Source organism: Pteropus alecto, unplaced genomic scaffold (genome assembly GCF_000325575.1).
Source record: "Pteropus alecto unplaced genomic scaffold, ASM32557v1 scaffold205, whole genome shotgun sequence".
NCBI classification, from domain to species: domain Eukaryota; kingdom Metazoa; phylum Chordata; class Mammalia; order Chiroptera; family Pteropodidae; genus Pteropus; species Pteropus alecto.
The window spans coordinates 63987-77586 of NW_006436672.1; the positions used below are offsets into that span (position 1 = coordinate 63987).

Sequence of the window (13600 nt, forward strand, 5' to 3'; positions counted from 1 at the left end):
CTACAGCTGCCTAAGGCTTGGCCCGTCCGAGGACACTTCAAGGGGAGCCCTGCTCTACTTCCCCCAGGGCTTAATGTCTGGTTCTTCAGAGCCCAGGAGAATTGGAATCAGCTTCAGCCTGTGATTTCTGGAGACCGCGGACAAGAGAGTTTGAGGCTCGCAGCCTGGTCTCCTGAACTGTCTCCCTTTCAGAAAGAGACCTGGTTTCTCCACTCACTCTGGGGAAACCAGCTGGGTCAGCCCTGCTCTGCATTCACCCCTTGACACTCAGCACTGTGCCTGGCCCAGAGCAGGGGACCAGAAAACCTTGGTTCACTGACTGCATGATATATGAGGTTGACATATATCATGATATATGAGGCTCTTTTTAGTTTGAAAAGCTCCAGATGCAAAAGCAACTGTTCTCGAATCCAGCTTTACGAAGCCAGGGTGGCCAGGCGCAGTTGTCCATAGTGCTGGTCAACCCCACGGGATGCTTCTGAAATAACTGGTGAGACCAAGTCCACCCTGCGGAGCCCAGAGACACTATAACCACCTCAAAGGAACTGGGACCGGCTGCTCCCCAGAAAGAAAAAGCAGCACGCCAGAAAGCAAAGTATGAAGAAGTATTTTAATAGCTCAAACTCGAAGTCATTGTGCTCCCAGTTCTGAGGAGATCCCCAAAAGAGGCGACTTTGGCTGTTCTGGAAGCCAGCGTCCACCCTCCCGTCGTCTCGGCATCTACCTCCTCTGGGTGCTGACTCGGAGGAAAGCACGCACACGCCCAGGGCCATTCCGGCTCCCGTGGGAACTTCCTCTCATCTAAGTGTTACATCGACTGCCTTGTAGGACTAGGATGATGACTCAGGTAAAGGAGACGAATACTGACTGTCTAAGCAGGAACAGTCCAAGCTGGCAAGGAAAAGCACACAGCATACACACGGTACGGGAGGGCAAGTCTCTGCCTGTGGGTCTATATCGGTACATTTGTTTTGCCTGCAAACTATCAAGGAGGAGTCTGTTGGCCAGGGTATTTCTGCTGAACAAGCAACACGGTGGTCCAAAGTCATGGGTGTCCCATGCCACCAGCCCAGAGTCATCGTGCACCGTCCACTGGAGCGTCTCCGAAGGGAATCGTGAAGTCCAGCTCGTGCCTCCGCCTACGGGTCGATTTCCTCGGGAATCACCGTAATCATGGTGTCCTCGTTGCCCCTGCGGACGACCATGTTCAGGGTGCTTTCCTTTTTAATGACGTCGCTGACGTCATTGGCGGAGACCACCGACTGTCCGTTGATGCTGATTATGACGTCGTTTTCCTTGAGTCCGCCACTGCAACACAGAGAGAAACGAACTGTAATGCTTCCTCCTGGACGGCCTGCCAGGAGCAGCTCCACGCTGACCCAGGCACCGTCTGGAACCGAAAAGCCCAGAGCAAACGGGGCACGGTGACGGCTAACTTACGTGACAACAGCTTCGACCACTACTAGATCACAGTATTTCCTTTTGAGATTTTTAGGCCAAACTGTCAATCATGTCCATTGCAGAAATGCCTACCGGCCCTGTGTGATGGATGACAGACTGGCCACAAAGGAGGCAAGGATGTACCACGTACCGCCTACCAGGGTCCATGACCATGGCCAAGGCCGACTTTCTTGTGACGGTGTCACAGCTCAGAGAACAGTTCCCACGGGGTGAGCGGAATGGTTCTGCTACGTGACATTTCTTCTGTGTTATTGTTGCTATAACTTTAGCTCCTACATATAAGCTATCGTGGTCCTTAGTGGTCTAGCACAGAGGCCAGCTAACTTCTATCAAGGGCCAGAGAGAAAGCATTGTGGACTTTGCAGGCCACTGTACTCAGCACAAAGGCCAGCTAACTTCTGTCAAGGGCCAGAGAGAAAGCATTGTGGACTTTGCAGGCCACTGTACTCAGCCCAAAAGCCACCATAAGCTACATGCGGCTGCCGGATGAGGCTGTGTTCGAGTCGGTCTTCGTTTATGGACGCTCGTGCTCGAATTCCACGCGATTTTCACATGTCATAAAATGCTATTCTTATTTTCAATTTTTTTCAAAGATTTTAAAACACAAAGTCCATTCTCAGCCCACAGGTGAGTACAAAAGCAGGCCACCCGCCAGGCCCGACCCCCAGGGAAGAGTCCGCTGGCCCTGGCCTCGCGCTCTCTCTGGACACTATGTCAGTACAGGTCACGAGCCCTTACTGTTGGCTGAGCTACTTCTGTTCGCGTTGCTTTGATGTTACCTGGTTACTTTTCTGGAGGTGTGGACAGGTATGGCCTGACTGATAACAGATGTAATCAGAGAAGGAGGAGATGCGTCTTGCAGCCTAGGATGGGACCACCGCCCAGGGTCTCGGGGACTCTGCTCCTTAAACCCCCTTTCCCCAGCCTGGCCTGTTACAGGGACCCACGATGAGGCCGATACTGCTCTTCCCTCTGACCACCCCTGGTGAAGCGAGGACTCCCTTTTGCTGGTGAGTCCTGAGCTGAACCGGGTCAGAAGACATGACCGGCAGGACCGACCGAGGACATCCGACCGTCTGTCCAGTGTCCTCACAATCACCAGAGCTGACGTGAAAAGGACATGGCCCTCACCCCTGGTCCCCCAGAAACCACAAGGGTACTAGGAAAAGGGAAAATAATTCTAACTCACGCTTCTGCTGGGGTATCAGGAATCACTTCAATGATATACGCTCCTGAGAGCACATCCGGGAAGTCTCGGTGGCGGTCCTTCAGCTCTTTGGCTTTGCTGCTCGGGAGAAAAAGCACCTATATTAAACTCATGTGCCAACAGGCCTTCCTCTGCGGGCACCGGCTCCCACCTGGCTTCTCCCATCTCCGACTTAAGATTCTGACTTAAGAGCTCTGATTCTGCTTTAAATTGCCCGTCTATGCGAGTCAAAGATATACCAGGTAACGGTGAGGGAAGTGTTTTATCATTATTATTAATTTTATTAATTACTTAATAGTAGCTAACTTTTAAGGAGTCAGGAAGTATAGCCATGGGCCTGGTTTGGAGCCCCAGCTCTGCCACTTTCCAACTGTGTGATCTTGGGCAGTTGCTAAACCTCTCTGTGCATTATTTTCTCACCTGCAGAATCGGGATAATGACTGTTCCCTATGACACTTCTCTACGAGGATTAGAGGAGATCATCTAACAATAGCACCGAGGCCCACTACCTGGCGCAGAGCGAGCAGGTGATAAATGGTGGCTAGTGTCATTGTGGCTAGTGATGACCGCCACCACCCATGGATCCAGGCCTTAACACGCTAAATCACTCGGCCCTGAAATGCCTGCAAAATGCCTGCGCTGGTCTCCTTGTCCTGGAGAGGAGGAAACTGAGGACTTCAGAGGTCAAATCATCCCCCAAAATCACAAGCCAGGAAGTAGCAGAGCTGGTGAGAACCTGGGAAGCCAGATCCCAGAGCCTACACCTGTCTCCCAGAGTTCCAAGCAAGAACTGATACGCACTTTAGTTTGGCAAATCGGTCCATATTCTGTATCTAACCTATGCTAATGTGTTCACAATTAATTAATAGTTAATTCATTATAACAATAACATATTAATATCCACATGAGTATCTTCTGCTCCTTGCCAACTTGACCTACAACAACTTCGACCAAGTGCTTAGTCACCAGGACTTAAGCAATTACACCAGATTTTTTCACCAGTGTTAAAACAGTAGAACGTCATGGGCCTGGCAGCCACATGCCACAACTTCCACCGGCCTTGGGAAAACAAGCCCAGAGGTCACGCCGCGCCTGACCTCGCGTTCCTGGAGCCGCCCACATGCCCGTTCCTGGAGCCGCCCACATGCCCGGTGCTAACACGGCACCTCAGGCTGAGGGAGGTGCTCGGGGCACTCCCGGAATGTGGCTTTCAACAGGACAAGAGGTGAAAGGAAGGCCCGAGGCAGAGTGACCAACACCCACCGCTGCTGTCCAGGCCTGCCTTCAAAGAGGAGGGCAGAATCTTTTAGCAGGAAGGACCAGCTCAGAACACACGAACTAAATGGAAGCTAAAACAAGAGGCCAAGGGTGACCAAACCACCCTCCTCTTTCCTCATGTTATTTCGTTTTAATCAGAAATCGAGACATCTTACGGCAGTGTGAGGTCTCTCTTTCTCGAGTTCAGGTTTACTCAGATTTAAGACACAAACACTAACGTCCTGTTACCCACCTGGATGTGAGCGACATCATTCGGATGCCTATGTACTTCTTCTTGGTGATGGCTTTGCCTGATGTGACAGAAAAAGGACAACAGAGGTCAGCCCGGTTGGTGGCTACGCTGGGGACACCAGGAGCCACGAGATTCAATCCCCGTATTTGCAATGTGAAGTCAGGGCCATGGGGGCATATGCTGAGGTGGTGGTTCAAGCCTTGGCTGGGACCCGTATCTGCCGTTGACACCTTGGAAAGCCTCGTCCATTTCAGTTAGTGGCCAAAAACCTAAGAATGATCCTTGATTCCTCTTTGCCTCATCCTGACATGTGATAAGGTTGCTGTCCCTCCTATAAATCCAGAACCTGAGCCCCTTCTCCGCCCTAGTCTGGAGGACCAGGAGAGCCTCCTAACTAGTCTCTCAACTTCCGCCCTCCAGCAGACCCTCCTCCCAAACCTGAAAGTGACCTTCCAAAGATAGCGACCGGATCATGACCTTCTGCCTTCTCCATGCAGTTAAAAACATGCCCCAGCCCCTCAGCAAGCCTGCCGTGATCCTGGCTGACGACTGCCTTCTGCATCTGCGCGTTCGCTGCATCCGGTCACGCGGCCCACCTATGGGTCCTGTGCCCCGATCAACAGGCCCATGGTGGAGGCCTGGAACCTGCGGCTCCTCCATCCGAACGCACCCCCTCCACATGGCTGCCGGCTCCCTCTCCTTCAGGTCTCGGCTTGGGAGGCGCTTCCTGGCCACACCGTCTCCCCTGGCCGCCCCAATTCTCACGCCCTGGCCTACCACCCCGCTTCATGTTCTAGGAAGCACTTAATTGCTCTATGAAATTACCTTATTTGTTTGTTTACCGTTAGCCTCCCCCCACCCCCGAGTAGAACGTCAGCATCACACCTGAAAGGGAACCCCCGCCTGACCCCGAGCAGACAGGTCCATAGTCATCGGTGGAGTAAACGATCTCCCTGAATCTCAGTGTTCTCATCTGTAAAATGGGACTAATGATCCCCACCTGACGGGGCAAAGGAATTAAATGACAGGAATGAATGACGAAGTGAAATGATGCATAGAAATCACCTAAGATCGTGCCTGGCACATATTAAACAATGTGAAACGTTCACGACCACAGGTCAAAAACGGTCAGACCTCATGACATAACACTGGGGACTTAATAACTGCATTCCTTTCGCTGCTGGATAGGAAAGTCTTGGTGGATCTCCAGGTACGTTGCTTTTCCTGCTCCAAGTCCCCGAGGGGCAGCCAAGCCTCAATTTCCTACTGGCTACCCGAATCTCTCTTTACCTTTGGCCTGGCGGTCATGGGACTCCGTTAGGAACTTTTTAATTTTATCAGATGGGATCGCAAAGGAGATTCCAGCTGTCACTTTCAGAGTGTTAATTCCAATTACTTCACCGTCCTGTAAAGCAAGACAGAAATGGCTTAGTGAACACGGGAGGGTTTACCTCAAGGCACACAGTGAGAGGAAGGAGAATCCATTCGAAAGCAGCCACTGAGTGGGGTCAGGGGAGCTGACAGGAGGGGTTCTGGGGTCGCCGGGGGAAGTGTCATGTGGTCACCGTTAAGTCATGCTCGGCAAGGGAAGAACGGACCGGCACACTGTAGGCTCGTCCTCAGGGGTCGCTGTGCTGTAAAAACAGCCTCAGATGGATGGTTTCTAGCTGCATATTTGCTCTTTTTTTCACAGGAATACGTTTCCAAAACCTCTGAGTCCTTTGGGTGGCTGTCCACACCCTCTTGCTTCTCCCATTTCCAATGATCTTAAGATTCTTCTGGGAGAAGCCACCTCGGTGCTTAAGGCTGCTGGCTTCATTCCTGGGAACATGCAGCCTCGTCTTGGACAGCGGCCTTGTGAAGCTGCAAGGGGCTCGTGGGGGAGCATGATCGCACCTCGCTTCCTCTGCTTGTCTGGGGCTAGCTTTTCATGGCGGAAGCCAGTTCATAGGTTGCGCTTCAAGATAAATTCACAGCTCAGTGCACGCTACACAGTAGGAAATGACCCAGAAATAACAGGATTACCTCACGCCATTTGACCATTATTCTGGATACTATTATTAAACGATGTGGTCAACTTAGGCTTAAAAGGGAAAACGGCCACGGGAGTATACATCACCCCTTCCACACTTTGCACGGTATTGAGAATTCAGTCTCCAACTCCAAGGAGCCACCCAGGAGGCACTGCCATCCGACCCTTACCAAAGATGGCCTCCGTTTCAAGCCCTATAAATGAGAGCTGGACTGGGTGCCCCCTGATGTGTACCCTTGCTCCGATTGTCTGATTCTAAGCCTTCCCTTGTTCTGCTTACGTATTTAAGAACAGGCTCAAGTGACATCTTTAGCGGAGTAACTCCTCATTCCAGCCAGGTCTTAAGCGAGGGCTCCTGGCCAAGACAAAGACTGTGGACCAGCCAAGCCAGCTCCTGCAGCAGCCTGGAGACTGCATTTGAAGGATCGTGCCTTTCTGTAACAGGCCAGAACTGCTGACACCTTCAAAATAAAGGCCTGTCCTTTAGCTACTCTGCACTGGACCTGAGTTCCCCTGCACTGACTTATAACTTTGAAACACAAGCGTGTCCCCTGGCATAACACTGCCCACCCTCGACTCCAGCGAACTTTACCCTTTCCAGACACAGGACATTCACAGATTTCACTTTAAAAGAATTAGATGATGTGCTCGGCAAGTTCACGTCTGGGGGAAAAAAAAGCACAAAAAAAAAAAAGCAAAAAAAAAAAGCACGTACATAGATTTTAAAAAGGCCTTACCAGGTTTACTAACGGGCCTCCCGAATTTCCATACTGAAACGAAGCAAAAATAAACAGGTTATGAGTTTATGTCCTTATCCAATCTACTTCCCCACCTGGCAGGTTCCTGCGTGCAGGTGCTCTCCTGAAATGTGTTCCTGTCGATCTAATATTTTGCTGTTAAAAAAAGGGACCTTAATCACTTCCAGAAAGTTTCAGATGTGCCATCAATGGGGAACTGTTTTTGCTCCAAAGCCCAGAGGCCAACTATGAACTCTCTAAAACTCTCAGCACGACTTTCTCTTGGCAGCAGGCTGGCCGCCCACCTGCTGCGGTGTCCCGGTATCATTTCGACCTGCGCAGCCCCCGATCCGTGCCATGCCTGCCGGGGCTGGAAATCCACACCTTTCATCCCATTTCCATTACTTCATGCGGATCACAAAAGAGCTTGGGAATAAAACCTATTTGAGGCAGCGAGTTCACAAAACGCACCACGTTTCCTATTTCCTAGACAGATGGGCTAGGGGCAGGGACGCTGCTTTTTAGAAATGTCAATGGGGAAAGTACGGACGTAGAAAAACGTGATTTAAAGAAAACTTTATGAGATTGTGTGGAGCAACCCCGGGCCTCAGCAGACATCCCAGCGTGGGGCGGTACTCAGGCTGCGCACGAGGCAGAGCCACGCCTCCTGGGGGCTGCAGGGCCTGTTGGTGAGGGTCCCTCCTGCCACAAAGCCGCGGCAGCAGCTGCACTAAGGGTCCCTGCCCCTGGGGGCAGGACACGGGACGTCCTCCGAGCTGCAGACCCTGGCAAAGCTCAAGTCCCCTTCACAGCAGTCCCTGCGAGGCTAACCGGCAAGAGACCCACCCGTGCGGCCCTATCAGCTTTGGGGCTTCTCAGAGAACTCCCTGGACGGTGCCCGCAGGTCCTGACCCCACCCCTAGCTCCTAAGCCCAACCTGCCGAACACCCGCCCAACCCCGGCGGGCGGCCCCGCCAGGCTCACGTTGATGATGGCGTCGGTCTGGATATAGTCCATGTCCGAGTTCCGGAGCCCCAGCTCCTTGCCGCCACGCTGGGTGGTGCTCACGATCCCAGTGGTGACTGTGTTCTGAAGGGAAAACGGGCTTCCGATGGCGACCACGAACTCCCCTGGCCGCAGCTCCGAGGAGCGGCCCAGCAGCAGCACGGGCAGCTCTCCCTGGAAGCACAAGGTTGGCGATGCTGTGCCCGGTGAGGGGAACAGAACAGGTACCGCCCACGCGCCCCGGGATGCCACGCGAGGATGGCCACTCCACGCCGGGCCTTGCAGAACCCACGGTCAGGCCTGCGTCCCTTCCTGGCTGCGGCCCGCACTTCCCTTCCACCCACGATAGTCAGCACTGGGTCGTGAGCTGTTGCGAGCATTGAAGCCGCACACCACGCTGGGGAAAGTTTGGGAAGGTTACTGGAGGCTGCCTCGGGGCCTCGGCACATCGCGCAGCTATCGGCACAGACGCGCTCTGAAACTTTGAGATCAGGAGACAGAGGGAAACGAATTTTGGATTTGGAGCAAGACCACCTGGGGCGAGGGGGAGGGTGCAGCTGTCCCATTTATCACAGGCACTGAGGGCCCGAAGGGCTCCAACTCAGTTTGGAGCATCTCTGAGCCGAGTTCATGGCTATTCTGGTGAGAGGCAGGGATGGGCTTGGGACAGCAAGGCTTCTAGGACTCCGAGACACCAAGACCCAAGAGGTGGGCTCTCTCTTCTCCTGAAAAGGTCCTGCACCAAGCACTTCTGCTCCCGGCCTGGCGGGGTGATCAACCCAGCAAGCCTGATCCCAGACACCGATCCCAGAGCTGGGGCCCTAAACAACTCTCAGAACTAAAACGGGACAAAATAAAGCCAGCTTGAGTCACCAGGCTGAGGAGAGCCGGGCTTCCTACTGGGAAGGCCTTAGGCCCTCCCTATCCCTTCCCCGCCAGAACCAAGGAGTTCCTTTTGCCTTTGTTCTGAGTCAAAAAAAAACAAACAAAAAACCAGCAGCTGCCCCAAACCTGCAGACCAGGCCCAGAAGGCAAAGACTGGCCCAGACCTCGAGCTAATTCTAAGTCAAGAGTCCTCATGTTTGTCCACCTCAGAAGAAAGAGGCCAGGGGGCAAGGAGGGTGGGGTACGTAGAAGCCAGTGGTGACTTTAGCCTCTCCTCTGGCAGGGATGGAGCAGACACAGGCTGACGAGGTGCGGTGGTCACGGGGCCCATTTAACCGACGAAGAAAGTGAGGCTCCGAGCCACTTGAGAGAGAACAGGGGTTTCAACCTGGGGCTGCGACCCCAGACCCAGACCCTCTCATCCATTACACGCACGTCACCCACCAAGGCCGCACCCCGGTAACGAAGGTGCTGCTCAGGAAGATGCTAGGCCAGAACGTTCACAGAGGAAGAAAGGATCTAAGACCCCAGACCGGCCTTGAGAGACACAGGAAATGCCCCTCAGACCACAGACACCGAGAGGCCCCCGGGCCAGGCTGCCTGATGAGATGCTGGCCTGAGCTGAACACCACTTCGTCCTCCGCGTGCTCACCTGGAAAACGGGGGTCGCACACCCATCTCACCAGTTGGCTGTGAAAGTTGAGACCTGAGATCTGAGCAGCCTTGAATAGCACCTGCTTGTGTCAAGCATCACGTTACGTGGGTCACGAGGCCTCGCGGAAGTGTCGGTTATTGTTATTAGCGTTGGGGTCCGTGCAGACCCAATGGGGGCACCCCACCGACTACACTCCCACAAGCTAGCCCATGTCACCCAGCCCTCCCCCCCAGGAGAAGGCTGGTGGCCAGGCCTGCCCAGACCGTGAGGTCACCCGAGGTCAGAGTGCACGGAGCTGCTCCGGTGGGGGCAGGCCTGCAGCCCTGCGCTCCCGAGCTCAGGCGTCCAGGCACAGCAGTGAGCTCAGCGTGGTCTGTTTACCCTGGGCCGGCGCCAGCCGCCCCTGCCAAGAATGACTTCATCCAACAGTCGCAGCACGGCGGGTGGGCAGGCGGGAGTCAGGGCTGGTGATGGGGGAGGCCCACTGAGGACATCGCCATTTCTTCAGGGCCTGGGAACAGCCGTCAGGGCTGGGCTTGAAGGGTGGGCAAGAGGACACAGCAGCGAAGGCCCCGGGCTGGGTCCGCCTGGCTGCCCAAGATAACAGTTGCTTTTCACCAGCTTCAATGCAAAAGATCAAGTTCAAATACAGAAAGGTGGGCCCAGCCCACATCAGCTCAGCCACAGGCTGGGCACCCATCAGAAGGTTGGTGGCGGGACTGCACTGTGCAGATCTTAATTAGCATGTGCTCACCCCGACCCCCGCAGCTCCACCTCTGGGCCCTGGGTGGGAAGCCAGACCCAGGCTCCCAGGTCTCAGGCGGTGAAAGGCAGAAGGGGCTGCACACCATGCTCTCTTCCTTTCCACGTCTGAGCTCAGGCCCAGCAGACGAGGGAAGGAGGCAAGCGCTTTGTGGAGTGTGTGCGGAAGCCGTGAGCACACGGGGAGAGGCCCCATGAGGGGGGGACATCCAGGCCCTGCGTGCTGCTCGGACATACTGGCTGGGTAGGGCCAGGCCTTCAGGGGACACCGGAGAACCCCCTGGACACGCGTGGCTCCTGTGCAACGAAGTCGTCCACAGTCGGGTGACCATGCGGGCTTGAATACTGGACATCGGCAACACGGCCCAGAGTCTCCTCCAAACCAATCCTCACTAAACAGAGAGGAGGACGTGTATGTCACAAGCGCCATTTAGTCAAAGCTGCACCGGTGGGCAACACTAAGGCTCACCTTATGGAAGCTTTTACTCACTCAAACATTTCACAAGTTAGGAACGACAACTGTAAGAGAAAAAGCAGCCCGTGTCGGGGTCGGGGGTTGTAATGTGAAACCTGCATCCATGTGAAGGAGATGACAAGGCACTTCCACGAGCAGCTTGGGAGTTAGAGCATATTCCTCCCCACCTTACAGATCTGGGGACCGAGTGACTTCTCACAGCGAATGAGCAGCCCAGCTGGACAAGAAACCCGCTTCTGGGCTTTCAGATCTGCCCACCCCCAACCCGCCCCCTCCAGGACGTGTTAACCCGGAATTCTAATGCAGGCAGAAATCTTTGCAAGGGAGCGACGTGAGACACAGCTGTGGGCCCAGCCAGGTTTATGCCTCTCCATGAAGTCAAAACGCCCTTTGGGGGCCATTTCGGGGGAACCGAGTGGCTCCGCGAGCATCAGACTCCCCTGTCTGCTCCAGACCCAAGTGGGACTCATTGTCAGCCTCCACCCTTACCTCCGGCCTGTCTGCTCGTGCGGCTATATGTCTGCCGGCCAAATTCCTACTGGGTAATTGAGCATTTTATTCCCTAGCTGTCTAGACACACCCGCCAAAGGGGGTTTGGGGGAGATGAAACGCAGATACTGTTGGAAGCACCAAGCCGCCTGGCCTCGCCCTGCAGGTCCGAAACGGCAGGCGCTACTCACTCCTGCAGGCTGGTTCCCCACGCCCACCTCCAAGCCCTCTCAGGGCTTCATCTGCCCTCGGTCCGAGGTCCTCCGAGGCTGGGGCCCTCTCCTAGCAGCCACTTCCCACATCTTGCCACCTCGCTGGGGCCTCGCAGCAGCCTATGAGGTAGAGGAAGACAGCCCCCCCACACTTAGCAGATGAGGAGAGTGGGCAGAAGGAAGAGTGACCCCCAAGGCCCTGCAGCGAGTTGGGGTGCGCACCAAAGAGGGAGCCCTCGGGCCCCTCCCGGAGAGCCTGGGCTATGTGGAGGGACATCCCGGAGGAAGCCCATCACACTGCCAGCTCTCAAGGTCACGCTCATGCTCACGAGAGTGGGGTGCCTGGGAGGCCTGGAGACAAGAGGGCTGTCTAGGTTGAAAGGCACATCCGCCCACAGCCTGCACGCACTCACTAGTGCTAAAAAAATGACATCCTCACGACAGAGCCGACCCGAGTGACTTTAAGAAAACACGAATCCCCCTAACACTGGAGTTGTCAGCCCACTGCCACCCAGGTCATGGAGAAACAGCCCGGGGAGGGGGTCAGGAGTCCTAGGTGTGGACGCCCGGCTTATCCTGCCCACGTTACATGACTAAACACAAGCCGTAGACAGGATACTAATTGTGTGGTCGATTTAATGCGACAACTTGGAAGACGTTGGTGCAAAATAGGATTAAAGAAGGCTCTCGCTATTCATTTAGATTACAGCAAACAAAAGCGGCAGACCCGAAGGCACCGCCCCCACGGACACCGCCGACACGAAGGAGCCTTTACTGAGCATCTCTGCGTGCCTGGCACAATGAACACAGAGGCGCCGTGACATCCGCCCGTGCCCGCCAGGCTCACTGTCTGATGGGTAGAGAGCCACACAAGCCACCAGGACACACAGCAGTAAAAACAAGTCTAAACGGCCAGCTCAGCCCAGCGTCTTCCATAAGGGCTAAATACAGAGCCACACTAAAAATGATCTAGGTGTATCAGTGAGGGTGTTTTCAGCTGCAGGGAACAGGAAATCCAACTCAAAATGGAATACATAGCCAACGGTGCAAGGGCAGGGTGGTGCCAGGGCTGACCCCTCAAAGGATCAAGGACAGCGTAAGAGGAGGCTCCTTCCTTCCTTCCGTCCGATCAAGTTCAACCTGCTCTCACGGTCAAAACACAGTGCCGCACAAGGCCGCACATAAAGACAGTGCCCAGCGAAAGTGAAGAGCTTCTCTCCATCCGTGTGCCCGCACGAGAGCAGAGAATCCAGAAGGGCCCAGCACATTCCTCCTCGTGGGTCATCGGCCGGCATCCAGGTGTAAGGCTGCCCTCAGCCACCCACTGGCTAGGGGAACGTGGCCCCGTGACTGCCTCAGCCCCCTCGGTACCTGCCTGTGCTAGGAATGGCATAGCTCAGAGTAGATGCAAAACAAGCCCAGGGCTCGGCCGGCAGAGAGAGTAAGCTGCGGGGTGGGCAATCGTGAGCCCACCGAAGCTTGGGGGAAAAGGCTCATTTTAGGGTGGCGATCCTAACACATCACGACGTTTGGAAAGGGCTCTAATACGTGTTTGCTCTTTCGTGCGGATGTTTTGCGGGCTGGGGCGGGGCACGAGGAGGAGTCCGCTTCGAAGGAAAGCAGTGGTCTCAAAACTTTCATGACAGTCAGGGCGAGACACAAGTGGTCTGAGCAGAACCAGAGGCAAATCCAGCCCTCAAACAACACCCTGTGTGCCTGGGGCTCTGCCATTCCCTCAGCCTTTACAACCAGCCGCTCTGTGGGACAGATGGGGCAGGCATGGTCCCCACTCCACTCACCAACTAGGTGGTGGCATTACTGGGTCCTGAATACTCCATGCCTCCATTCCAAGTGTTCGTATCACCAGCCCACGCTGCCCACTGCCCAGATGGTCAGAGCACATGGCCCGCTGGCCAGCGAGAAAGACCTGCTCTGTGCCTAGACCATTCCACAGGGGCAGGTGACAGGAGCAGAGATGACCCAAAACAGGGCCATAAGGGAGCTGAAGAAAAATCAGAGGAGAGGCCGGCCAGAGGAAGCTGACCATGCATCCTCAGGACCATGCTGTTTTTCTGACGGCGGGAGCCTGAATCATCCTCAGACAGGCCAGGCCGGGGCGTGGAGGCAGGCCTACACGCCACCACCTGCTTCACGGGCCCCACCTGTGGCC

At 54.9% G+C, this 13600-nt stretch overlaps 1 protein-coding gene across 2 annotated transcripts in view; it reads right to left on the minus strand.

Annotated features, from left to right (window-relative positions):
• Window positions 1-591: 591 nt before the first annotated feature.
• Window positions 592-13600, minus strand: part of HTRA1 (HtrA serine peptidase 1) — a 47023-nt gene continuing 34014 nt past the window's right edge. Inside the window, exons 1-7 of one of the 2 annotated variants that reach the window (XM_025047979.1) lie at window positions 9490-9694; window positions 7932-8126; window positions 6948-6980; window positions 5469-5583; window positions 4179-4236; window positions 2651-2746; window positions 592-1308 (exon numbers count right to left, since the gene is read on the minus strand). In XM_025047979.1, the coding sequence (XP_024903747.1) occupies window positions 1140-1308; window positions 2651-2746; window positions 4179-4236; window positions 5469-5583; window positions 6948-6980; window positions 7932-7964 (504 nt within the window). In that variant the 5' untranslated portion in view covers window positions 7965-8126; window positions 9490-9694 and the 3' untranslated portion in view covers window positions 592-1139. Of the gene's footprint in view, window positions 1309-2650; window positions 2747-4178; window positions 4237-5468; window positions 5584-6947; window positions 6981-7931; window positions 8127-9489; window positions 9695-13600 lie in introns of those variants that run through there. The other variant, XM_015590650.2, reaches the window with a different exon arrangement.